We start from the raw sequence: 26,612 nt of genomic DNA, 5'->3' as shown, positions 1-26,612 counted from the left end.
AAGAGCTCAACTTCCAGAGGTTAAGGAAAGATGGGATTTAGAGCTTCACCACTTCTGGAATGCTGAGGTTGCCTTCCTCTGAGTCTGAGCAATATATTAAAGCTCAACTGAACTTTCAGTTTAAATAAGCAAAATACAAAGTACCAAAATGCCTTCCACATGTGTGCCGCTGTTTATTCAAGTCGGTCTAACAACCAGTTCTGCTGGAAAACTATTCAACCAGCACTTGCAGACAATGCCTGCAGTGCTGATCTGTGTTTTCTGACATTTTGGGGGGGAGGGAGTCCCTACTGCCAGAACACAATAGGGTCCCTGCATCTACATCTGTGCTTGATATGCATGTGTATACTGCCTAAAAGTTACATGTCAAAAGGTCACAATCTGATCGACTAATATTGCTAAGTAATATAAAACAATACCTCTACTGATATGTTAATTTGTTTAGAGCCTTAATCTGTTTTAAATAAACACCATTCTCCCATAGCAATGATCATACTTTACAATAAAAGTATATAAACTATAGTGCATTATTTATTCCTCTCACCACTGATTTACAGTACTTAACTATTATTTAATGGGACCCTTGACTTTTATAGAACTAATGGGGCAAATGACCAATGGTTTTTCACATATAGAGAGTAGCATAAGTTAAGCTAATTTATGTTTTCTTTATTAAAGTAAATATGTACGTAGTATAGGTTTACACCTTCTACCTATAATTCTGTGTATTAGGCACCTTAAAGTGCTCTTAAAGGCTGAAGGTTTTTTTACCTTCATGCGTCCAATAGACATACATAGGCAGCTCGGGAGAGAGCACACATGGGTGTCCCTAGAGCAAGCAGCTAGCTTTGGAGGCACTCAGCGGGGTGGGGGGAGGCCAGGAAGCCAGGGGCAGAGGAGGATCAGGGCTGCTCTGTGCAAAACCATTGCACAGAGCAGGGAAGTATGATATGTTATTAAAAAAGATAATATCTGAACATTTACAATCATTTTAACACCTTGCTTACCATGTAACGCATAAATGTGGCGACAAGAAAGGTGGGCTTTAATGCTCAGAAGCCACACATATACATCCATGGCAGCAGGAGGTTGCATGCTGAGATTGTGCTCGCTGCTCACTCCCAGCACACTGACTGAGCTTGTCCTCTATGATTAGCCCTATATGAGTGAAATAAGTTATAGAGGTGCATCTGATAGGAGGAGACTAAACTTATGCCATTTTTTTGTTTTTTGTTACTGTGGATTACACTGAGTTCCACTATTGAGCTAGATGTGCTCTATTAGCAGACCAGCACCTGGCAGCATTTACACGAAGCGGACGACCAGTTACACAGTGGCATCTGAGCGGTGCTTTCCTCTACATGTCGTGAAGCTCTTGCTTAAGGCTTCTTTGCGGGCAAGCAGGAGGGTCTCCCAATCATGTAACTGCTGTGAGAACCCAGCACAAGATTCAGAAGCAGATTTATCTCCCAGGTATTAAAGCTCAATTAAAAGGGCCACCAGAATTGCACAGGAACCGCCATGGTTAATTCTGACGTCAAATTTCGATTTAGGTTTAGTCATAGTCTTTTGACTAAAATGCCATTTTAGTTTTAGTCATATTTTAATAAACTAAAATCTCTGGTATACTTTAGTCATTTTAGTCTACTAAAATTTATTGGATTTAGTTAAATTGTAATGCATTATTTAAGCATTTCTCTAGAATTGCCAAACTAATTATATACTTCTGGAGTAAAAATCTAACATGTTATTATTTATAGCATTATGGTAATTCGATTTAGTTTTAATCATAGTCTTTTGACTAAAATTCCATTTTAGTTTTAGTTGTATTTTAGTCATCCAAATTGTTTTAGTCGTATTTTAGTTGACTAAAATAGTGTTAATTTAGTTGACGAAAATATTTTCAACGAAATTAACACTGGGAATAACACTGCATTCATGTGCAATTGACGTGCGATTCTGTGCGGTGCAATTTAAGCCCATTCAGGTGCCTGCAGCATTTTTGGGAACGCACTGAAACCGGATTGCATGGCCATTTTGTACTATGTGATCTGGTTCAGGCAAATGCACTGCATTTGCGACCTGTTCTTGGAGTTTTGTTAACTTTGAAATGACACCCGCAGCAGATCACACACATGTGTTAACCGGTGCTTAGGCAGCTAATACATTCAAGCTAAAATATACACACACAAACACATATTTCTTGATACCCAACTGATGTCTAAGAAATAGATATGCAGCCAAAAATTGTACCAACAACTTCCAATTTCATAGTCTTACCTTATTTTCTACTATAGCTTGTGCAGATTTTTTTAAATATGACAGCCCAATAGGCACCAGAGTTGGACCCGGTGCACTGTATCATCTTAGGCAAAACTGACAGAAACACTGACACATGGTGGCAGAATGACTCCTATGAATAGGAAATGAATCTAAATTGAATATTTCTATCAGTAATCCAGGTGCTCATTGTAGACCTTTTAAGCTCTGAGGAAGAAGTGACCTTCCTTCAAAACGCGTCAGTTGACCAAGAGTTTATCTCCTTTCCAGATGGAACGCGCACGTGTCTTTTAACCCGATTATGGATGTTATATGCCTTTTTTACTGCTACTCTTGTGAGTATAATTTACCAATAAATTCATGAACTGTTTACTGAGGTAATGCGCAAGGTTGGCGCGCTCTTTTCTTTTGTTCTCTACTACAGTCATCAGCTCTTAGTAACGGAACTGGTTGACACCCCCTTCCCTTTCTTTGCAATAAAAGTTTGTGATATAAAACGTTATAAGGGGTTTAGCTTCTACTCATCTATGCAAGCAGAAAGCACTGGTAAGTGAGGGAGGAAAGGAGCATTTTCACTCAAAGAAAAATGTATTTAGGGCATTTCCAAGTGATCAATCACAAATATGTGGGCACAAAACTAAAGATAACAAGAGATAAAAATGTGGAAAACTTTGGCCTCTGGGCTTTATTATTAAAAAAAACACCCCTCAACTCTGGAAGATGATGAACTAACATGTTCTTCAGTATTTTTGCATGCTGATAAATGAAAGTTTGCACTTTTCACTAATCACAATTCCAGCAAGTGGAAAAATAAATTCAGGAAGCATGCCCAACATTTAAACAAAATTAAATATTATGCTATATAGTTTTAAGGAAACATGTGTTACCTTTTTAACCCAATGTCCTGTTTACAGTATTTTTTATGGAACATTTTTGAGCATCCTTAATTACAATGTCCCTTACAGCACAGTACAAGTGCATGGTAAATGGGTAAAAACACAGTGCTTCCTTAATGTAATCATAGTAATGACAACACAAGCTGCCACCAGGTTGCTTGATAAGAACGTGTTAGATCACTTCCTGTGGAATGACTTGGGCCTCTTATCTGATTGGCAATGGTATTGTAGTGAACAGTGACATTACAAAAAAAAATATTTGTTTTATGAAAACAGATATGGCAAAATTCCATTTATGGTGCTCATGACTTGCTACAATTGTTCTATGTAATTAGCAAGTGCTAGTCAACATATTCAATGTATGTCATTTGTTTGTAGTAATTAGCAACATACTCTATAGCTCTCTATGGCCCATTATACTTTATGGCTAAAAGTTTACTAAACACTTATCACACCAAGGATATGGCCATGATTATGTGGCAAAATTCCATTTATGGTGCTCATGACTTGCTAAAATTGTTCTATGTAATTAGCAAGTGCTAGTCAACATATTCAATGTATGTCATTTGTTTGTAGTAATTAGCAACATACTCTATAGCTCTCTAAGGCCCATTATACTTTAGCGCTAAAAGTTTACTAAACACTTATCACACCAAGGATATGGCCATGATTATGTGGACAACCTTCCAAGTGATTTAGATCAGGTGTTTCCAATGCAGGGTACTGTTGATGTAAAAACACTTGTTAGACAATTGTGTGGTTCCAACCTTGTGGAAATTGGCCCCTTTCTTATAGCAAACTTCTGTTCTAGCAATATTTATTTATCAATGCCTACTGATAAAGAAATATTGATGAGTAAACTGTTTACATATGCATAGCAAATGTTCAGGAGAGAATGAGTTCTTCACCAATGTTCAGCTTATATTTGATTTTATTTATGTTTTTTAAGAAGTTCAGCTCTTTGAACATACTACCTACATCCAAAGAGACAACTGTTTATCACAAGCTGATGAATGATTCATTTGTTCAGCAGGCTGGGGGCTTAAAAGTGAAAGTGATGACAGGGCTCCCTGTCCACTGATCACTTTCACACAGTGGGCAGCAAGGTGCACCCCCCCCCCCCGAGTTGTCCTGGATGGGTGTTCCAGCATGACAATGACCCAAAACACACGGCCAAGGCAACAAAGGAGTAGCTCAAGAATCACATTAAGGTAATGGAGTGGCCTAGCCAGTCTCCAGACCTTAATACGATTGAAAATCTGTGGAGGGAGCTGAAAGTTCGAGTTGCCAAACGTCAGCCACCAAACCTTAATGACTTGGAGAGGATCTGCCAAGAGGAGTGGGCCAAAATCCCTCCTGAGATGTGTGCAAACCTGGTGGCCAAATAAAGGAAACATCTGACCTCCAACAAGGGATTTACCACCAAGTACTAAGTTATGTTTTGTGAAGGGGATCAAATACTTATTTCCCTCATGAACATGCAAATCAGTGCATAATTTGTTAGACATGAATTTCTTTAAAAAATTTTGTTGCTATTCTGTCTCTCAGTGTTACAGTACACCTACCATTCAATTTTTAGACTGATAATTTCTTTGTGAGTGGGCAAACATTCAAAATCAGCAGGGGATCAAATACTTATTTCCTTCACTGTAAGCTTATAGTAGATAAAGGATACAATTTGGTTATAATGAAAGAATTCGCTAGGAGGTAATCAATATTTGTTTAGGAAATATTGTAAAGAATATGGACGATTCCCATCTAAATAATCCCCAATACCTAAAAAGCCCTTATTGATCCACCATTGAAACACAGATGGCATTTATCCAGGTACAAATTTGTGATTACAAAAGACTGGGGCCAGGGGGGGTATGAGGAGAAAGTAAGGAGTTAGGGGTATGCCACCTGTCCCATATCGCTAAAGAGTAGGATAATGTAGGCCAAAGGATGGGAGGACGTAATCGGTTGGGGAGCCACATGAGAAAACCAATAGCACAAGGATGTCAATATAAACCTTAATGCCAATCCACTGAGGTACATATCCATTGGCTGTAGTGTAAGAGAGCTGTATTATCTGGGCCACGTGAAAATAAGCCAAGATATTAGGAAGTCCCAAGCCGCTATGTTTTTTCAGGGAATATAAAGTCGAATTATTGATCCAAGGACACTTATTGCCCCATACGAATCAAGAAATGTTGGATTGTAAGCGCAAGATTTCTCCTCTGGGGGCCGCAAACGGCAATGTCTGAAAATAATAGAGCAATCTTGGTAGAAGTGTCATCTTGATAGAATTGATTCTACCAAACCAAGATAAAGGGAAGTCCGCCCAACTACACAAACCGTCTTTGAGTCGTTTAAAAAGAGGGGGATAATTGGCACGAAATATTGTTGAAATAGAACGTATAAGATGGATCCTCAGATAGAGAAGAGAACGGGGAGCCCATTGAAAAGCAAAGTTGTCTCGAAGGTATTGAACCTCCAAAGGGGGCAGTGAGATATTTAATGCAGCTGTTTTATCCGATCTGAGAGGGCTCATAGACACCTCCAGGCACAAAAAAGAAAAAAGCACAATATAAAACATCAATGGGAACCAAAAACCCACAAGAATCAGTAGAAGTATAAGAACCTCCAGAAAGCAGTCACAAACATATAATTTGCGTATTAAAACATACAGGGAAATGAGCTAACAGTGGCAGCTAATGTTCCCAAGGGAAACCATGGAGAAGCTGCCACGTAAAAAGAAACACTGCAATAAGGAAATCTTAAGTAGTCTTATGATATGACTTCATCTTCCTTGATGTTGAGGCAGACCAGAGTGGCGAAAGTGGCGGAGGTTGAGCGTTGGATCTCGGTTGGGTGCGGGATGAAGGACTATGGGTATTGATACCCAATTGGAGCAGGATTTTTTCTGCTGTTTTGAAATGTAGAGAATGCATAAGGTATTCCATTGTAGGTAAACTGAAGCCGAAACGGATAAGCCCACCGATAACGGATATCCCGCTGCACCAAAGAAGAGAGCAGTGGTCTTCTTTTCTGGATGGTAGTCAGAGAGATGTCCGCAAAGATTTGAATTTTATGCCCGATGTCTGGATTTTCTCTGCCATATTTCATGACCGCTTCCTTGACCCGGAAAATGTGTGACTTGACAATAACGTCTCTAGGAGGTCCCTTTGGTCTAGGGGGAATCAGCGCCCTGTGAATACGGTCAATCTCTGTGTGAAGATCATCAATCTCAGGCATTACAGATTGAGTAAGAGGCTGGGTAAGGCCAGTGAGATCTTTCATCGATTTCGGGAGCCCCCGAATACGGAAATTGTAGTGTCGGGCACAGTTTTCCAGGTCATCTATTTTAGAGTGAGCTTCATCCAGTCGATCTTGTAATTCAGTAATCATATTCAAATTTTGGAGGGTGGGAGGGTTGTAGAATCTCACTCACCTCCTTGGTAGAAGTCTCAGTGCCCATGTCGCGGTCCTCTGTGCAGAGAGTGCCAGCCTTGGTCCTCGGTGGGAGGGGATTAGTCCTCAGGAATGAGCTGCAGGCCATGGGACCGGAGCCGGCCACCATCTTGCCTCCCCTGCCCACCATAGGGATTGGATTCTGTGAGCCACTTCGGCTCCTCCCCGCCGCACGACCCAGCATGGGAAAGAGCCCTATAGTGCCCAGTTATCCCCTGTGCTTATAGGGGGCTCAAGCAAGATCTGGCTCCTGCTGCAGAGTGCTTGATGTGCCGGGAGGGTGTGGAGCAGATTACCAGGACATCTGTTCCGGCCGACCGCGCATGCGCACCTTCTATCTTTTATATTTTAACCAAAAAAATTAGTAGTATATTGTGTGTACTTTCACTTAAATTCATTTTTTTATATTTTTTTCCTTAATAAACAGTTGCGCAAATATCATGTGACATAAAAATTTGCAACTATCGTCTTTTTATTCTAGAAGGCTTCTGTTTTCAGAAAATATATAATTTTCTGGGAGTTGAAGTAATTTTTTCCAAAAATTAAGATTTTTACAAAACACGACAAACCAGATAAGGTTATTACAATAAAGATTTTAAGTTTTTTTTTTTACTACATGGTTGTGGATTTGGGAGTCCTTAAAGTCCTGTACACCTGGAATAATTTGTCCTGTGTGTACAAAAATTTAAATGGTAATAATATCAAATATTGTTAGATAATTATAACATTAAACACCACATTTGTATAAAATGAGTATATAAATCTTGATTTTATGTTTTACTCACCTGAAAAAGTCCAGTTTTGCTGAAGAAAGTAAACTGAGCTCTTGAAACTGTATAGAAATCACTTTGACTTAATTCTGACAAAAGGCTAGATGGAAGGACAACTGAAGCCAAAGGATTGTCTTGAGATTTGTTCATGTCAATCTGTTGAAGATTGAGAGCACATAAATCATTCATATTTTCAAGTGACACATCATATCCACTTTCAAGTATAGTTCTGAAGTAATTTATCACATTAGTTGCAAGCAGGGGCGGACTGACCATTTGGAAACTCAGGCACTGCCCGGGGGCCTGGGGTCAGTAGGGGGCCCTATGAGATGCCCCTGGTACCTTTTTCATAGGCTTTTTTGAGTTTGGGCAAGGACACAGGGGCCTTATGATCCCCTATTGCCCGGGGGCCCCATGAGTTGTCAGTCCGCCCCTGGTTGCAAGATTTGATTTTCGTAGCATAGCAGAATATATCCTTTAAATACTTTTATTAGGAAGAAATAGGACAAATTAGAGAAAAATTTTTTTTCCAGAAAGGGTTCCTAAAGATTTTGTTTACCTAATTAGCACAATCCTAGAAATCCACATTTCTATCAAGGACAATCCTTTTCCCATTCAACATTACATAATGACGCAAAAGGCTAAAAAGAATCCATTTAAATTTCTAGTGGATAACTATGACTGAGTCAAGATTCCTTAGATGGGAACTGGTGTGATTTGGCTGTTTTTATGTACAGGTATGTGCTTACAAAAATACAGAATCACATTGTGTTGTGTTTTAAAATGGAACTGTGTCTGACATCCATTTCTATGCCACCATCTAAAACATGCATAAAGTAGATGTAAACCACAAATGGATGATATTTATTTGCTAAAGCACTATGTACTATACGTAATTGCCCTCCGCTCCTCACAGGACTTCCTACTCTCTAGTTCCCTGGTCTCCTCCTCCCACGCCCGATTGCAGGACTTCTCTAGGACTTCCCCCATCCTCTGGAACTCTTCAGGGAAGCCTACCCAACCTCACCTAACACCTGACCTCACCTAACAACTAACCTCCTCCACTCCTTCCACCACTCCATCCCCCACAGCCATTTCCTCCTGTACCACTTTCCCCTCCCTCCTAGATTGTAAGCTCGAAAGAGCAGGGCCCTCGAACCCCTCGTGTATTGTATTGTTACTGTCTCGTCTCATGTTCTGTCCCCCTTGCTACTGTACAGTGCTGAGCATACCCTTTGGCGCTATATAAATACTGTATAATAATAATAACATTAATAATAGCAATTATTTTTTGTTCATAAAAACTGGATTTTTTATTGCTCACTGTAAATACGTTTTCAGTGATGGATAACTCTCTTTTTTATTCATGACTTATAGTCATATAGAAGAGAGGCTGTGTCCATCAATGCTTTCTTACGTGACAATGCAGAATCATGCCTGCACATTGTGTGCCATCACAGCCTTTTGCAGTTTCCATCAAGGGTGAATCTAACAGGATGCAGTAGCACAAGTGGGGGAATGTTGTCAACCTATAACAGGATGTGACTAAAAACCTGTTGAACAATTTTTTAAATGACACCTTTAAATCTTATATGAAATTGTAGTGATAGGGTTTAGATCTACTTTAACACAGTATTAATTAGCATCAGACATGTGAAGGCATTGCTTAACCAATTTCGGACACTTTTACCCCCTTCCTGTCCAGGCCAATTTTCAGCTTTCAGTGCTATCACACTTTAAATGACAATTGCGCACTAATGCAACACTGTACCCATATGAATGTTTTAGCTTTTTTTTAGACAGATAAATTTTCATTTTGGTGGTATTTATACACTACTGGGATTTTTATTTGTTTTTTGCTATATAAATGAAAAAGTCCAAAAATTTAGAAAAAAGTGTTTTTCTTATACAATTTTGCAAATAAATAATCTTTCTTCATAAATCTTGGTCAAAATTTATTTCGTTATCTTTTTAAAAAAAAATAACCCAAGTTAGTTTATAACCAAAAATTATAATTTTTCAAAATTTGTACATTTTTATTTTATTTTTTTATATTATTATTTATGTTATATTTTTAACATACTGTCACCCTAGCAGTACAGTGTCACCATAGTGACACTGTACTATTTGTGGTGGGTGACAAAGTTTTTTTTTTCATTTTTTTTACACTGATTGATTTTACACCCATAAAGGCTGTAAAAGCGATCATTTCACCTTCTCTCTTGCTGCATTCTTGCAGCCATTGAGAAATACTGTGAGAGCTGTGATTGGTCACAGTTTGTCACATGGTACAAGGCTGTTGTGAATAGCCTTATACCATGTGATCTCTGTGATCATTCACAGATTTCACTAGTAGTAAGCAATGATGTCAGAAGTGACATCTTGCTTACTACTATTCATGTGATCACTGATTGGCCAATCATTGATCACATGATCGGAACCTCCCACAAAGGTCCCGTACAGCAATCGGACACAGCGGGCACTGGATTGCTGTGCTGTGCACTCCCAGGGAGCGCGCACAGCCTGAAAATGCGGCACAGTTTATGAACGGCAACCCGCTCCTGCACTGCTCCCATCTGGCCATTTATGTACATGGGCCGTATGGGAAGTGGTTAAAAAAATGTTTACATGACAGTTGACTACAACAAAACATATTTGCAAAATTCATGTTATGTCAGTACTACTCTGCACCCTCTAGCAGGTAATAGAGGGAGGATATCAGATATTTCCTGAGCTGGTTAATCTGGTTTTATCTGACAGAAGTCTAATGCAGATGAAAAAAATCTTGGTGATAACGGTTGCTGCCCTATACTTCATTTCCTTTTCTATTTAAAGTAACTATAGGTGAAGCTGAGGTTTCAGAAGAAATGAACAGTGTTTTTCTTTTTTTTTTACATGTGTAATAATACATGCCTGCACTTGCAAAATTAAATTTATACTGAAAATTAAAAAAAAAAAAAAAAAGAAAAAAGATATATATATTTTTTTTTTAAAAGAGCCAGTTCCAAAGCAAGATCAATGAAAAGCAGTATGGACAGATCCAAAAAACATGCTTTTATCTAGCGACCCATCTCAAGTTTACGTAATGTATGTAAATGTAGCCAAGTGCCTGACTAAGGAAACATGGAGAAGGAAACATTTCCTTCTCTACAACCAGTTTACTATCATTTACTACCGAGATACTGATGTTATGCTGCATCATTCTCCTCTGGCCAGCAGGGGGAAAGCTAGAGCCAAGTAAGCCCATAGACTTATTTGCAGAGAGCCGAGAATCCTGGGAGTTTTGGGATAGCAGCTATATAATGGGACCTACAGTCATGCCCCTCTATTTTATGGACAATAGAAGAGGGGTGGTGCTCTGAAGTCCTATATTGTTTCTGTTGTCCTGATGCAGAAAGGTGAGTGTTGCTATCCTAGGATAGGAAATGTGTTACTAGCAGAATCACCAGGTGAAAATAAATGAAGAAAAAATGAGAAAACTGATACAAGCATCACATCTAAGGACTGGAAGCTGAGATTAAAGGATAAGTATGGTATAATTAAAAAACATACATCCATACTCAACTCCATAATTCAGTATCTGCAAGACTCTACAGCTGTAATCACATGTCTGCTAGTCACACAGCTCTTGGTTTGCTATGAATAAAGAACAATGACTGTCCATTACTGCTCTCCTCTCTGCTCTTCCAGAACTGGGGAGGGGGCATGCATGACTGGCTCTGGCTCTGAAAGGTGGAGCCACTCGTCAATCAGGTAACCAGGTGGATCTTGACAATATTGTCAGAATCCTTCCCAAGCCTGGCATGTCTCTGCCCAGTCAATAGATGTAAAACTATTAATACTTAACACTGCACAGTATCTTGTTCTGTCTTTTCCATCTAATCTACTGTATTATATGGAATCACACCATATTGAACAGCAATTATGTCTAAATATTATATATTCGTGGCCAATGAGGAGGAAAAGTGCAATATAATGACATACTGTACCTGAAAGTCATTGCTATTGGTCTGAGCTCCCACGCTGAAGCTTGAACCATTGTATGAGGTAGCATTTACTTTGGAAACTCCCAGACACAAATTACGTGACACGATGCTGATAGACGGTCCTGAAAATTGAATCTTTAGTGCCAAGGCTTCTATTGTTTTTAATGCACTGAAAGCAACACAGGGAAAATAAAAGGAAGTTATTGTTTGTTCATGTTTTATTGACATCTTGTTCTAGCCCACAAGAGGTTTACATCTAAATATCCCTACAGAGTCATACAGGCACATACTGTACATTCACAATAGGAGTAAAGGAAACCTGCACTGAGAGCTATAGATAGGCTACCACTGTTGATCACTGAAAATGCTAAATGCTTGGCTGTCTCTACCTACAGCCCAAGCACATCATTTCTCATGGGTCTTCCTTAAGGGCTCGTTAACAGTATAAGTGTTGACTGGTGTTTTTCCGTACCTGAGCACCGCCAGTCACTGTAAAGACACATAGCACATAGTAGTTTTCTGTGTGTCCTGTTCGCACATCTGTGCTCTGTGTTAAAATGCAGAAATGCTGAAATCAACATCTGTTTCCAGACTAAGGGGCAATTTCACCTTGTGGTGATCACATATTTCCTGCACTGTAAAACACCAGTCATCGATGGCGTGCACAGAAAGCAATTGTTTTCTGTGTGTCCTGTGCACATGCACAGCTCAGCATACATATTAATGAAGACTGAACAGACAGGTACTGTCTGTGAATTATGTCTCTTCCACAATAATCATTCCAGTCTGCAATTTTTTTTTCCATAGGTTTAGTTCCACTTTAGGCAGAAAGAATTATGTGGGTCATCAGAGGTTGCACATACATTTTATGAATGGGCTGTAAAATGTGTGCAGATCCCAGTGGACTATAACAAAGGGTAGATAACAATATTCATCTGCTATAATTGGCCACCTTTGTATTGCATGATAGAGAGGAAGTGAGGCTGGAGAGCAGAAGCCTGGAAGGATACCCAAATGAGAGAAGAGCTCACCCCCAGGCAGGGACCTTAGAAGGAGGAAAGCTTGGGACTTCACCAGCCCCCTGAGAGAAGACTACCTGTGAGGGAAGGAGCAGCCCAGCTAGAAGGCCTAGTAGCAGTCACTGATCCACCAGCAACACAGGAGAAGGACTAAGTGAGTAGACCTGCACCCCCTGGGCCAGACAGGTGGGAAACCAGATTAGAAAGTAGCCGGGACTGTCTTACTCCAATGTGGCAGGCACTGGATCCCCTGATCAGGGATTTCCCTCAGATAGCTGGATGTGAGGAGGATGCATCTGGGGTATTGGGTGGTACTACATGAGATGCTGGCTAGCTCTCCATGAAGATGATTTTGCTGTAAAATCTTGTATATAGTTCCAGGAAGTTGTCCTCGGTTTCTCAGTTCCATTAGGCCTCCTGTACACCCCTTATCCTTTCCAAGTTCAATTCCCCTAATAAAACTTCAAAACAAGCTCAAGGACTGGTTACTGTTTTCTGGATGCAAGTTAATGTAAAAATGCGTGTTGCCTGCCTCTGTAGGAGTGTAGGGGAACCCAAAAATTCAGCAACTCCTAAGGGGATAGTGCTACAGTTAGTATTACAATTCTGTCTGATCTGCTCTTAATAATATACTTATACTACAGATGACATACTTATGATATTGTACAAATATTCCATCAATCAACAGGATCATATCTAAATCTAGACCACCACTTACTCGGAAGAGGCCTTTGTTAATGCACTGTTTGAGCTGCTTAGAATATTGGAGAACACAGTTACAACCGTTTTCCCTAGATCTTCATTGATATCAACGTCATTGACTATTTTCATCAGTGTTTGGACAACATCTTCGACTTTATCTGCTGTCATCTCTTCGCCAGAAATATTTAGCAATTGGTTAGCCAAAGCGTCCGCATTATCTGTGAAAAGACAAGGCTTTTTTATGTTGATTCCATTCAACTCCTAGTGGCAACACTACTGTACATCTACAATACTCTTATCTCAGATCTTTCTCTAATTGATAACTGAACACTGAATACCTGGGATTCTCTAAAGCCTGGTGCATACAAGTAGTTTTTTTTTTAATTCAACCCAGTGGGCTGAACGAAAAAAACTGAGTAGTTCGCTGTACTACCTATGCGATCTTCGTATAGCGATCTCCCTGCTGAGGTACTGTATTCTGACAGGGGACACATCGGTCAGCACTCGCAGCCATTGTCTGCAAGCGCTGATCAAATGCTGATCGGCTGCTGGTTCTCTAGCATGCCAGTTTAACAGAATCCGAACATTAGGCTGTTTTCTGATAGACAGGTTGCTGTACACACTGGTCAAATGTCGGCCGGTTTCTATTCAACTGGCCAATATTCCACCTGTGTGTACCTGTGTCACCCTATTTCTAGTATATTGGTTTTATCTTTGTAATTGTAGAAAGTTTAACAATACTGCTCAAAACAGTTATTATATGCCAAGAAGCATTAAACCCCAAAGCAAGCATTTAATATATTGCAACTTACCGATTCTTAGATGAGATGGCTGCATTCAATTTTTTTTTTTTAAGGCTCTTTCCTTTATTATTTACATGGTGATCTGGCCAGCAAGTTTGTTGTTTTTCAACATAAGCTGTTCTGCAAATGTAGCAGTTACAGGGTTGAGACAAACCGACATAGGTTCTCACAATGATCAGCTGTTATTTATGTAAAACCTTTATTCCAAAATTTAAAAAAAAAGCTGGTTACTGTAACTGCTTATTTAATTTGACCTCAATTTGTTAGTGTATCTAAATCTACTAGTGCTTCTAACATTACCCTCGTCCTAGATTAACCATGCTGCTGTCTGCTGTTCCTCCTGTGCGCTTCATGCAAAATGGGGGGAATTCTAACACAGGAGGTGTGTTACTGGCTCGATCACCAGGTGAAAACAGAGGAACGAAATCCTTAAAAATAGAATAGTTTTAATGATTGGTCTAATGATTGGTAAGCTGCAATATAACACATTTTTTGGATTTGGATTTAAGACTTTTTTAGGACCAGTTCACAGCACATGCGTTTCAGTGGATTTTTTGTCTGCATCCAAAACGCACAGAAAGTAGGTTATATGGTTGTCAATGTCATAGTTCACATCAGTACTTGCAGTTCTAGTGTGTTCTAGTTGCAGAAAAAGAAGTAGAACATGCTGCATTTTTTCTGCACGGAACTGTACTGTAACACCTAAAATGCATAAAAAATGCACCAGAACGCACTGGAACGCACATGTCCATACATTGAAGAAAAAGAGAGGGTAAAAAAATGAACTGGAATGCTTAAAAAACACACTGGAACGCGTAAAAAATGCATCAGCAATGCACTGGAATGCGTCAGAAATGTGCATGCAATAAAGCATCTAGAACGCATCTTGACTGCATTTCCATAGTGTGAACTGGCCCTTAATGTTATCATTAAAAGAGAGTCCTGTGTGGTCTCCGAAACACATCACCTGCCATATAGCGCACACTAATGGAACATTTTGTCTTAGAGCCATTCACAATTGAACTGAATTAACAGGTTTGGTAGGCAGGTGCTGACTGTCTATAACCTGGAAGGATCACTGTACACCACTTCATTTACTTCACTCCAAACTTTAGAAGGAATGCTAAGGATTCCAAGTACAGCTCAATCTCTCCACCTATGTATGCATTGATCTTGATCTTTATTTAGAAAATGATGAAAATAAAACCTTTGTTTTGTTCTTTACTCACCCGTGCAGTCTGTTGTATCTGGTTCACCCCAATAAGATGTAAAGTTGAGGAGACCTAAAAAACTGTGGAAACAATAGAGTTGTCAGAGGATTTAAGTTAAAGAAGAACTCCATGTATAAAACTCAAAAAGCGGTGACGTCATATCTTTGCACAGAATTTACCTCTCTCCTCAGCTCTTGGAGGAGAGATCTTTGAAGCAGAGTCATCAATCTGTTAGTGTTTGTTATGGCTTGTTAAAGTGTTTCTAAACCCAGACCCTGCATTCTATCTATCTGGTCTCTCACAGTACACAGAACATGAAAATACAATTATTTTGGAAAATATAAACTGCTAAATATCTTTTCTCATCAGCAGTTAGAGTAGTCTTATGACTTCTATCAGTGTCCAGCCCAGCTCATGTTAAAGCTCAGAGGAAGAGTTTTCATTTTGCTCTAGGAAGATGCAGGACCCCTGAGCTCTGTCTGGACAGTGCTGATTGGCCCTATGCTGATCACATGCACTCTCCCAAGAAAGGAAAAAAAAACCCTCTCTACACAGCAAACTGAGCATGTGCAAAGTGACTCCACACAATATGTCTTATCAGGAAATAAGAGAGGGACACTGGAAGAAGAGGAGGATCAGAGAAGTCAGGATCAAACAGCCTTTTTACACAATGCAGAGGATTAACCCCTTAGGTCATACTTTCTCAACTAGGGTTCCTTCAGAGGTTGATAGGGGTTTCTTGAACAATAAGCAATATCTGCCTCTTACAATAGATAACTTCCTACTGACAGCACTGTTCTTTTTAGGGGGGGGGGGGGTCTTCCTAGTGAACTCAAATGTAAGGAACATCCTTCCCAGTAACCATACCAGTAATATACCATGTGCTGTAGATAGACTGTTATGGGTTTAGTAACACTTTAAGACTACAAATCCCGTTATACCCTGTGAGTGGGACTTTGGGTGTTTGGAATGGATCAGACTCCTGGCCTGTCAATCTATGCTTCACAGTGGGTGGATCAGACTGGGAGTGACATGTGAAATAACATTGCTTCCTATGGTGCCTGTTCACATATGTCTTGTGCACAGGCAGTGTGGATTCAGTGGAGATTGAAAAAGAGTCCTGTATGATTTCTGAGCAGTGTGGTCCGGTTCAGGAGCTTATTACAGGCTATGAGAACTGTTTCTATACGCATATGTGTGAACAGGATAAGATCCTGAGAGCTAATCCTGTCCTGAACCTGATGTAAACCTGACGTGAACCGCTATGTGTGAATCAGCTCTGAAGGTATGCAAGCACCTGTGTGTATATATATATATATATATATATATATATATATATATATATATATATATATAAAGCAAAGCTTTTCTGGCTGGAGTTCTGCTTTAAATTATAAGTCCCAAAATAGAAATTGGCAAGACATTTTGTGAAGCACAGACATTGGGGTCTACTTATTTAAAAAATAAAACAAAATCTCTGGATGAATGTTTAAAGCAAACACCCAACAAATGTTCCCCATCTGTTCCTAAAATACCTCAATTAGGAAAAAGCAGTATTATGGCTACCAGATGGAGCTGATCATAGGAAATAATGCTCCCATTCGTCCAGTGATTTTGTTTTTTGTTTTTTTTTTCATAATAAGACCCCATAATGTAGCACATCTATGCTTCCTGATCATAGACTGGTCTCTATACTTTGTAGATGGGGCAACATAAAACTGATTCTTAAACAAAAGAGAGCCAAACAGACTTCTGATTTAGAGACCATTAAGCCTAAAGGATCAAACCGTGATTGTGATCTTCATCTGTTTGTACAAGTTAATATGGTTGTTTTTTATTGTTCTTGCAGGTATGTTTTGAGTTGTAATTGTCCCAGGATTGCTGGAAATATTGACAGAATGCTTCCAATTTTATTCATGACGCACATTCTCAGATTCATGGTATTGCATTTCTGTAGTTCGTTTATCTGGTTGCTATGACTAAATGTTAATTTAGAAAGTTATATCCAGGCAGCCTGTATATAGTTATTCTTTATTACAATGTATTCATTGTGTTGTATGCACATACTTGAGAAAAGATGTTGCAGGTCCGAAACTGTTGCAGGCTGTATACATGCTATTGCTATTGGAATTTGAAAGAAATAAGGTGCTACAGCGACAAATGAGTTCACCTTTATACACAGTACATACTGTATGCTCTATATGCAAAATGGTAATGAAAAGTGACATATTGTGCCAGTAACTGTGGCTTTAAAAAAGTGAATACAATAAACCACTGAGGTGTATAAAAACAATGTATTTGAACTGATATAATTTTTTCTTCAGATAAGGACCATTGTCCTCTGTGTGGGAACACTGGTCTATTTTCAGGGGTTCACTTTGACCACATAGGCACAACTACTTCTCACACCTCCTGATGATGGGACAGAATTAATGTGACTGCACAGGCAGTGTCATCAGCTCTGTCCAGATCTCTATGCAATTTTGTATGTTATGGACATGAGAAAAGTGGAGGTGTTCTGTAGTCCAGGAGCAACAGGCCTAGAGTGACAAAGCTACTTCTCAATACACACAGTACAATGAGTGTCACCCTAAGACAGGAACTGTGTTACTATCAGGATCAACTGATGAGATGTAATGAAATACATGCTTTCCTGGGTTTAGGTACACTACAGTCCTGGTTCAGACAGAGCAATGTGCCTCGCACTTGCATTACAATTTGTTTGTATTTGTACATTTATGAACACACAGAAACCCGCGCTTCGTTACCATTCATTCACATCTGTGCATTTCCGAATGCACCACAAGAAAATGTACACTTTGTGTGCATGGAACCACAACTCATCCTTGCCTTAACAATTAGGCTGTGTTAGCATCTGTGCATTTGTGAAGGTGCACCAACCTGTACCAACTCACACTGGAAACATGTCCTTTGCCACACATTTCGGAAATGTGCATTATGGCGATGCAAGTGCAATGCGTGTTTGCAGTGCATTTCTGAAATGCGCAGGAAAGCATGCATTTTCTGTGTGGGTTGCCGCACATTCGGAAACATGCAGGTGAAAATGCAGCCTAATTGTTAATGACACCCCAATCATGATTAGCAGATGTGTGTGAAGTGAATGGCAGCTTCAAGTGAATGGTTTTCCTATGTGCGATGCACGTTTATGCTTGAAAAACGCGCAAAAAAAACCGCAAGTGTTTTCATGTGTTTCCGCTACCCTCAGAAGGAAGTCTGTAGGCAGTAAGAATGACTAAGGAGAGGTCAACACTGATCCATTAAAGTTGTATAAGAATGCTTCTTATCAGTAAAGTTGCTTAACAATCTTATTGAAGTCACACCATTTCACTTGGAAGTCGTACATCAAAATCGCCTGGAAGTCACAGCGGCTTTCATGATGTGCTAGTGCCAACCAGGGCTTAAGCCAGGGGTGTATTTACCACAAGGCAAACAAGGCACTTGTCTAGGGTGGCATTTTTCAGGGGGGCAGCACCTCCCCCAGAAGAAGGGATGAAAGAAGGGACACATTCGCCATGGGAACCAGGTGGGATCCAAGAGAGGCTGCGGGCTGCTTGATGGTGTATGTAGAGCCTGACTCTCGACTCTCATTCCCGGGGATGTCCGGAGATGAAGATGAGTGTCTCTCCAAGTAGTGGAAGGCTCTCCTAGGTGGGGGACAGGGGTGTTGTTGGTCAATGGGGGGGGGGGTTTGGTGTTGGTCAGTGTCCGTGGCGGCAGATGATTTTTGTGCCTAGGGCAACACAAAACCTACATACACCACTGGCTTAAGCAGTACAGTTATGGCCCTGATCCTTTTCCTCAGCACAGGCATCACATTTTTACTAAGCCAGGACAATTGAAAACAGAAATTTTCTTTGAAAACAATGGAGGGGGGAGGGGAGGGTTAAAATTCGATTAAAGTAGTTTCACATTTTGAGTGACAATTACTCAGTTATACATCACTGTACCCAAATGAAATGTGTATCCCTTTCTTTTGGTGGTATTTGATCACCACTGGTTTATTTTATTTTTTGCTATATAAATAAAAAATATTGAAAATTTTGAAAAAAAATTTTTTTTGCTTAGTGTTTGTTATAACATTTTGCAAATAAATAATTTTTCTTCATACATTTAGGCCAACATGTATTCTGCTACATTATTGGGGTACAAATAACCCAAAACAGTGTATATGATTTAGCCTGTGTGAAAGCTATAGAGTCTACAAATTATAGGATATATATTTGAAAATTGATCACTGAGACCCTAAAATCCTGGGCGCTGGTATGGCTATGGCAGTGATCAGGACACTGGTATGGAGTATGGCGGTAATCAGGACATTAGCATGAGGTATGGCGGTGATCAGGATGCTAGTATGGCAGTAGTCAGGCCGCTGGTATGGGGGTGATCAGGATGCTGGTATGGGGTATGGCAGTGATCATGATGCTGGTATGGGGTATGGCAGTGATCATGATGCTGGTATGGGGTATGGTAGTGATCAGAATACTGGTATGGCAGTGATCAAAATGCTGGTATGGGGTATGGTGGTGATCAAAACGCTGGTATGGGGTATGGAGGTGATCAGAAAGCTGGTATAGGGTATGGAGGTGATCAGAACGCTGGTATGGGGTATAGTGGTGATCAGGACATTGGTATGGTGTATGGGGGTGTTTTTGTGCACACTGGGACTGTTGACAGGGGTGCATATTTTATTATGTACATACTGGCACAGTGATCAGGGACACAGGGGCACTGATCAGGGATACTGGAGTGGCTGGAACAGTAGTCTGTGAGTGTGCAAGCAGCCTAACAGCCTCTCACTGAGCTTAAAGAGAAGTGATCTTTACTTTCAGTTTCCATTGTTTACCATGTGAGTGCTGTGATTCGTCACAGCAGTCAAATAGTAAAACACCATGTGATTGACCGGTCACAGCAGTAATGTGATCTGCTATGTCCAAGAGACACACTGATCAACGGGCTCTGGGGTGCGCGCTCTGTGAGACAGAAGTCATCGCTGCAGTCTGATGTACAGGTAGGTTAGCCTGCTTCGGCAAAGCTTCCCATCCACTGTCTATGTGCAATGGGTGGACGGGAAGAGGTTAAAATGGCCGACACCTAATTTAGAAAATAATTATAACAGTTTTGTTAAGAGACATGCATTCATGACAGATTCCCAGCACAAAATGTCCTACTCTGTACACAGGCTCCCCCCTGCATGTCGAGTTGTTCTTAATTACTGTCAGTCTGTTTCAGCCACAGAAACAAATTTGTAAAGCAGAACTATACTTACTATCACTCCAGCGCTGTTTTATCCTGGAACTACTCATTGGCCACTGTTATCTGCGTCTGACCAGCTTCCATGTACCAAACTTATTTTAATTGGCTGGACCAATATGATATCACGCATATGCGTGGGAGTTCAGCCAGCTTGGCATTGCTGAAAATTGTGCACTAAGCTGTGGCGGAAAAGTAGGTAAGAAACTTTAATGCAGAAGAGACATAATGGGGGAGATTTACTAAAACAGGAGCACTCAGAATCTGGTGCAACCGTGCATAATGGCCAATCAGCTTCTAACTTCAGCTTATTCAATTAACTGCCATTCAAACCTGGAAGTTGTTTTTTTTAATTAGATGTAAGCCATTTAAAAAGTGCTATACTGACAAAAAAGTGTTGTAACTGCTTTAAAGTAGCACTATATACAATGTTTTTTTTTTATTTTGGATAGATTAAGGGTGGGTTATAGCCCTGTCAGACTGTTGTTTGTGTCCCATTGTGGACATTTCACTTCCTGTCCCATAGCCAAACTGGAAGTGAGATAAAATCCTTATATATTAAAGGAATTCCTTGGGGACCCCTAGGCCATCAGAACTAGTGTTTCCATTGGAAGATTTCCCCTTTATTATTTACTGGGGACAACCAAAAATGTGGGATTTTATTTTACTTTCACTTTCAATGATAATGGTAAACAGGACAAATAGAGAGGGTGAATCTCAGGCACAGACTGCAGTAAAAACTGACAAGTGTTCTAATCCCTCTCCATTCTATGCAAAACTAAATAAAAGGTTTGCCTTCAGTTATACTTTAATGAACTCCCCCCCTTCCTCATTGTTTAAAAAATTCTGTTTTGTAATATTCCTGGCATGGTAAAATCTGACACCTGGTTGGTTGTTCGCTACCCAGCAACCAATGATATAGGGACATAGTGACAGTGGCCTAATGGAGAACTCCCCATCAGATATGTCCATCTTGTAAATGACAGTAGGCAACAGTGTTTGACTTCCATAGCCACTATTCAGTTCAATAGCAGATATGGAATCTGCCCACTGTTTTTCACATGAGAAGTGGACCTGATAGGGATGGGGTCTTCCCACCAGGCTCCACCAGTTCCCCACCAGGCTCCACCCACCTCACAACAAAACGTTTTGGCCACTGTGCCCATTTATCAGACACAGTGTTACAGAGCTGCACTGAGAACGACATGTCTGGTATTGACACTCCAGCCTTACTGCCAGCTGCCTTCTTAAACAACTTAACATACGGTACATGAATCTGTTGCAAACATTGATATTTGTGCTGCAAAAGTGCAATAGAATTCTAGAGAATTGCCTCCAGCAGTGAAATATATTATGCCTGTTCTGCCTGCAATATCAAACTTGACCACTAGATGGAGCCAGTAATAAATGTACTGTTTTATAAACACTAGAGCATAGGTGTCAAACTGGCAGTCCTCCAGCTGTTGCCAAACTACAAGTCCCATGAGGCATTGCAAAACTGACAGTTACAAGCATGACACCCAAAGGTAGAGGCATGATGGGACTTGTAGTTTCGCAACAGCAGGAGGGCCGCAAGTTTGACACCCCTGCACTAGACTGTTTAAATAAGAGTTAAGAGTTAATAAAAATTCCCATTATTCTGATTGAAAGGAAAGAGCTGTATCTTGGGAGCTCAGACTCCATCTTAGAAACTGGGATAGCAGGAGCGCGCTATCAGAACATATGTTGGAATAAGACTTGCATCCCTTTGCATCCCCCAAAAGGCAGCTTTGCTGGTGAGAATCACGTATCGCCATCTACAGCCTATTTATTCATTGTGTTTTCTGTATGCTTCATGTATTTGATTATATGTACTTCTTATCTGTTGTTTCCTAATAGTTTCATCTACCCTTTTTTGCTAATAAAGCTTCAAGATTACACTCAGTCTGGTTTATTGCAGAATAGGAGGGTTTAGCTGCATGTCCAGTTACACACAAGGAAACGTGTAGTGGGGACAGAATTGGGGGTCTAGAACACTCTTTATCAATTCTAGGGAATGCTTTTTAAATGACTGACTCCAGTCTTCATTTTCCATGTTTTTCTTGCAAATCTAAACATGGTCCAAAACTGTGATGGATGCCGCTCCAATATTTCCACGATAGAAGCGGTCACACAATAGGCATATGCAGTATATTTGCTTAGTATACTACTAGAAAACTAGCACTAGAAAACTTTTTTTTAGCACTGAGTTGACAATGAAGTGAATATTAAAAGCATTAACTGTTTGCACTGGATCAACATAATCACAATTTAGGGCTGTCGGAAAAATGTCTTCAACATTACAGAACAAGTCCAGCTGAATGTGACAAACTACTACCAGATGTGAACAAACACTAAGAAATGATGGGATGCCTAGCATGAAGAAGACAACAATATTTAAAACAGAACTAAACCCATCAATGTACCAGTTTACTAAAGTAGTTAAAGTATAACTAAAGGCAAAACCTTTTTTGTTTAATTTTGGATAGAGTGGGGAGGGATTAGAACACCTGCCAGTTTGTATTACTGTCTGTGCCCAGTGAGGGAGACTCACCTTCTCTATTTCTCCTGTTTGTTATTATCATTGAAAGTGAAAGTAAAAGAAAATACCAAATTTTGGCTTGTCCCCAGAAAAGTAACAGAAGGGAAATCTTCAAAATGGGTAGACTAGTTCTGGTGATCTGGGGGGGGCCCAAGGGATTCCCTTAATTTGCTGTGATTTCTTCTCACTTCCTGTTTGGCTATAGGACAGGAAGTGAAGGGAAATCTCCGAAATGGGACTCAGATAGTGAACAATAAATCTGACAGGGGTTATAACTGACAGGGGTTGCTCTATCCAAAATATAAAAAAAAATTGCCTATAGTTCTGCTTTAAATTCAATGCATGCCATGAAAGCTGTCACAGTGTTGGTGCTCTCAACTGACCTGTCAAGCCATTGAATGGCTGGTGTTATAACTGATCACATTTGCAGCACCATGGCAAATGCAGATCAAACAGAGGCTAAGATGGCAGCTTCTTTGGCTGTAAAGGATAGAAGAGTTTGGTTCCGCTTTAAAGAGTTCCTTCCTTAACCAATTGCTAAAGCTTCCAATACATTTATCAGCAGTTTTCTTGTCTATTTTTAATTAATGCAGTGCATTGTCATAGATTATACTACATTTTAATAGTAACTCTTGATCCTCACCATTTTCTTGTAGCTGTATACATAGGACTTTGTGGACAACGTATTTCCTGGGTATTATTTGGTCTTGTTGGAGGCCATTGGTATGATACTGGGTAATCCTCTGGCGGGCAAAATTCTGAAAGAGAACACTTAGATATTATCCTAATACAATTATACTGTGGACACAAAATCAATATAGGCCTAAAATGTTCCTGTGATTAAAATAATGTCACATTGTTCAATCCCAAAACTACCAACAATTTCTGGCCATGTTCCTTATTAAAGCCATGTTCCTTATTACAATCATGTTCCTTGTTACTAGGCATCAATTATTACCAAGCCAAGTAAACAAGTGGGTTGATTTACTAAAAATAGAGAGTGCAAAATATGGTTCAGCTGGGCATGGCAGCCAATCAACTGCTAACTCCAGCTTGTCAAACTGGAAGCTGATTGGTTTCTTTACAGAGCTGCACTGGATTTTGCACTCTCCAGTTTTAGCAATCCAACCTCAATGTGTTTTGAAATGCTGAATTGCCTCTTCGAGTCTTCATTGTCCATAATGTGTGAGCACCACAAATATACAAACTTACATCTCACATTTTTCTGACAACAGTAATAATATTTAAATGGGCATTCTCTGCCCAATTTGTGTAGATATACAAATCGAAGAATGGAAAAAGGGGGAACAAATATTTGGCCCACATACATGGGATTGCGCCTGCCACCTTCTTAATAAAAAAAAAAATAGTGTGTACATTTTCTGCTACTGGCCCTTTAAGAATCAAGCGTAACTTTTAAGTGGATCTATGGGGGGAAACACATGCCATTCTTGAACATTCCACGGTGCGTGGCAAACCATTTATAAGGACTCTGTCACTGGTTCTGCACGTAGTTGACCAGCATTGGCTCGGCGAGCTCCCTTCCACCCTTCTCACAGGCACCTTATGTAGTATGTCACCCTTGGATCAAGGGAGGACTTTGTTCATTTCTATTATCACAGCACAGGGGATAATGGTTAGCAGTACAAGGGTCGTTGGTTCAAATCCCAACCACAGCATCATCTGCCTGGAGTTTGTATGTTCTCCCTGTGCCTGTGTGGGTTTCCTACCACACTCCAAAGACATGCTGGTAGGTTAATTGGATCCTGTGTAATTTGGCCCCTGTGTGAATGTAAGTTAGGGACCTTAGATTGTACACCGCTTGACAATTAGGGACTGATGTGAATGTACAACATACATGTAAAGCACTGTGTAAATTGACAGCGCTATATAAGTACCATAAATAATAATAAATAAATTATCTTGCTTGATATCCTATGACTAAGTGATATGTGTTGAGTTTTTTCAGTATTTGTTTTCTTTCAATAAAGTTGTTTGCTTTTTCAATTTAATAAACCAATAACGATACCACGGTCATTTAATACTATAATTTTGTATGCTTAATTATTGATATTATGTAATGTTTAAGATCGTATTGTTTAGAGAAGGACTGTGCATCCTACAATCCCTTGTACTCCAAGTAAACCTATGATTTCTTGTTCAATACCAGCAGAGATCTAGTAAAAATAAATATATGTGTTTGGGTAAAAAAAATCAAACCAAACTTCCAGCAATTATTTGAATTTGTAACTAAGCCCCACTGTGACTTTGCTTCAGAATCATAACTATCCCTAGGAACTGTGAATACAAATGTAATATATTTATATTGCATTATTACATATTGTACATATTGATATAAAATAATAAACATATAAAATGTTGCATGAACTTACCAACTGGTGACACAGATAATGCTTTGAGTGTCAGACCACTAGAGAGATCTTTGAAGCTCTGATTAATTTTATCCATAATTGTATCTTCTTCCAAAACAATATTGTTGCTATTATTATACACGAGTAGAGCCCATACAACATATCTGCAAATTTAAGAAAGTTAATATTCATTAAATAAGAAAAATAAATATAAGCATAGTGAGAAATAAAAAAAATATTTGTATTAACGAGTTTAATTATACAGTCAGGTCTATAAATAATGGGACATCGACACAATTCTAAAATTTTTGGCTCTATACACCACCACAATGGATTTGAAATGAAACGAACAAGATGTGCTTTAACTGCAGACTGACAGCTTTAAATTGAGGGTACTTACATCCAAATCAGGTGAACGGTGTAGGAATTACAACAGTTTGGATATGTGCCTCCCACTTGTTAAGGGACCAAAAGTAATGGGACAATTGGCTTCTCAGCTGTTCCATGGCCAAGTGTGTGTTATTCCCTCATTATCCCAATTACAATGAGCAGATAAAAGGTCCAAAGTTCATTTCAAGTGTGCTATTTGCATTTGGAATCTGTTGCTGTCAACTCTCAAGATGAGATCCAAAGAGCTGTCACTATCAGTGAAGCAAGCCATCATTAGGCTGAAAAAACAAAACAAACCCATCAGAGAGATAGCAAAAACATTAGGCGTGGCCAAAATAACTGTTTGGAACATTCTTAAAAAGAAGGAACGCACCGGTGAGCTCAGCAACACCAAAAGACCCGGAAGACAACGGAAAACAACTGTGGTGGATGATCAAAGAATTCTTTCCTTGGTGAAGAAAACACCCTTCACAACAGTTGGCCAGATCAAGAACACTCTCCAGGAGGTAGGTGTATGTGTGTCAAAGTCAACAATCAAGAGAAGACTTCACCAGAGTGAATACAGAGGGTTCACCACAAGATGGAAACCATTGGTGAGCCTCAAAAACAGGAAGGCCAGATTAGAGTTTGCCAAACGACATCTAAAAAAGCCTTCACAGTTCTGGAACAACATCCTATGGACAGATGAGACCAAGATCAACTTGTACCAGAGTGATGGGAAGAGAAGAGTATGGAGAAGGAAAGGAACTGCTCATGATCCTAAGCATACCACCTCATCAGTGAAGCATGGTGGTGGTAGTGTCATGGCGTGGGCATGTATGGCTGCCAATGGAACTGGTTCTCTTGTATTTATTGATGATGTGACTGCTGACAAAAGCAGCAGGATGAATTCTGAAGTG

The 26,612-nt window shown here is 39.7% G+C and overlaps 1 protein-coding gene across 5 annotated transcripts in view; it reads right to left on the bottom strand.

Moving 5' to 3' along the window:
• Positions 1–26,612, bottom strand: part of ADGRG6 (adhesion G protein-coupled receptor G6) — a 239,270-nt gene that overhangs the window by 30,434 nt on the left and 182,224 nt on the right. For all 5 annotated transcript variants that reach the window (XM_089673509.1, XM_089673511.1, XM_089673512.1 and 2 more), the window contains 6 exons: positions 25,345–25,487; positions 23,595–23,709; positions 15,139–15,200; positions 13,123–13,324; positions 11,389–11,554; positions 7,415–7,555 (listed from right to left, as the gene is read on the bottom strand). In XM_089673509.1, the coding sequence (XP_089529635.1) occupies positions 7,415–7,555; positions 11,389–11,554; positions 13,123–13,324; positions 15,139–15,200; positions 23,595–23,709; positions 25,345–25,487 (829 nt within the window). The remainder of the gene's footprint in view (positions 1–7,414; positions 7,556–11,388; positions 11,555–13,122; positions 13,325–15,138; positions 15,201–23,594; positions 23,710–25,344; positions 25,488–26,612) is intronic.

The sequence above is a fragment of the Staurois parvus genome, unplaced genomic scaffold, assembly GCF_062004578.1.
Source record: "Staurois parvus isolate SC_StPar_1 unplaced genomic scaffold, SC_StPar_1.0 ptg000139l, whole genome shotgun sequence".
Lineage (NCBI taxonomy): Eukaryota > Metazoa > Chordata > Amphibia > Anura > Ranidae > Staurois > Staurois parvus.
Note: the sequence above shows the minus strand (reverse complement) of the source record. Positions and strands in the feature narration are given on the sequence as shown.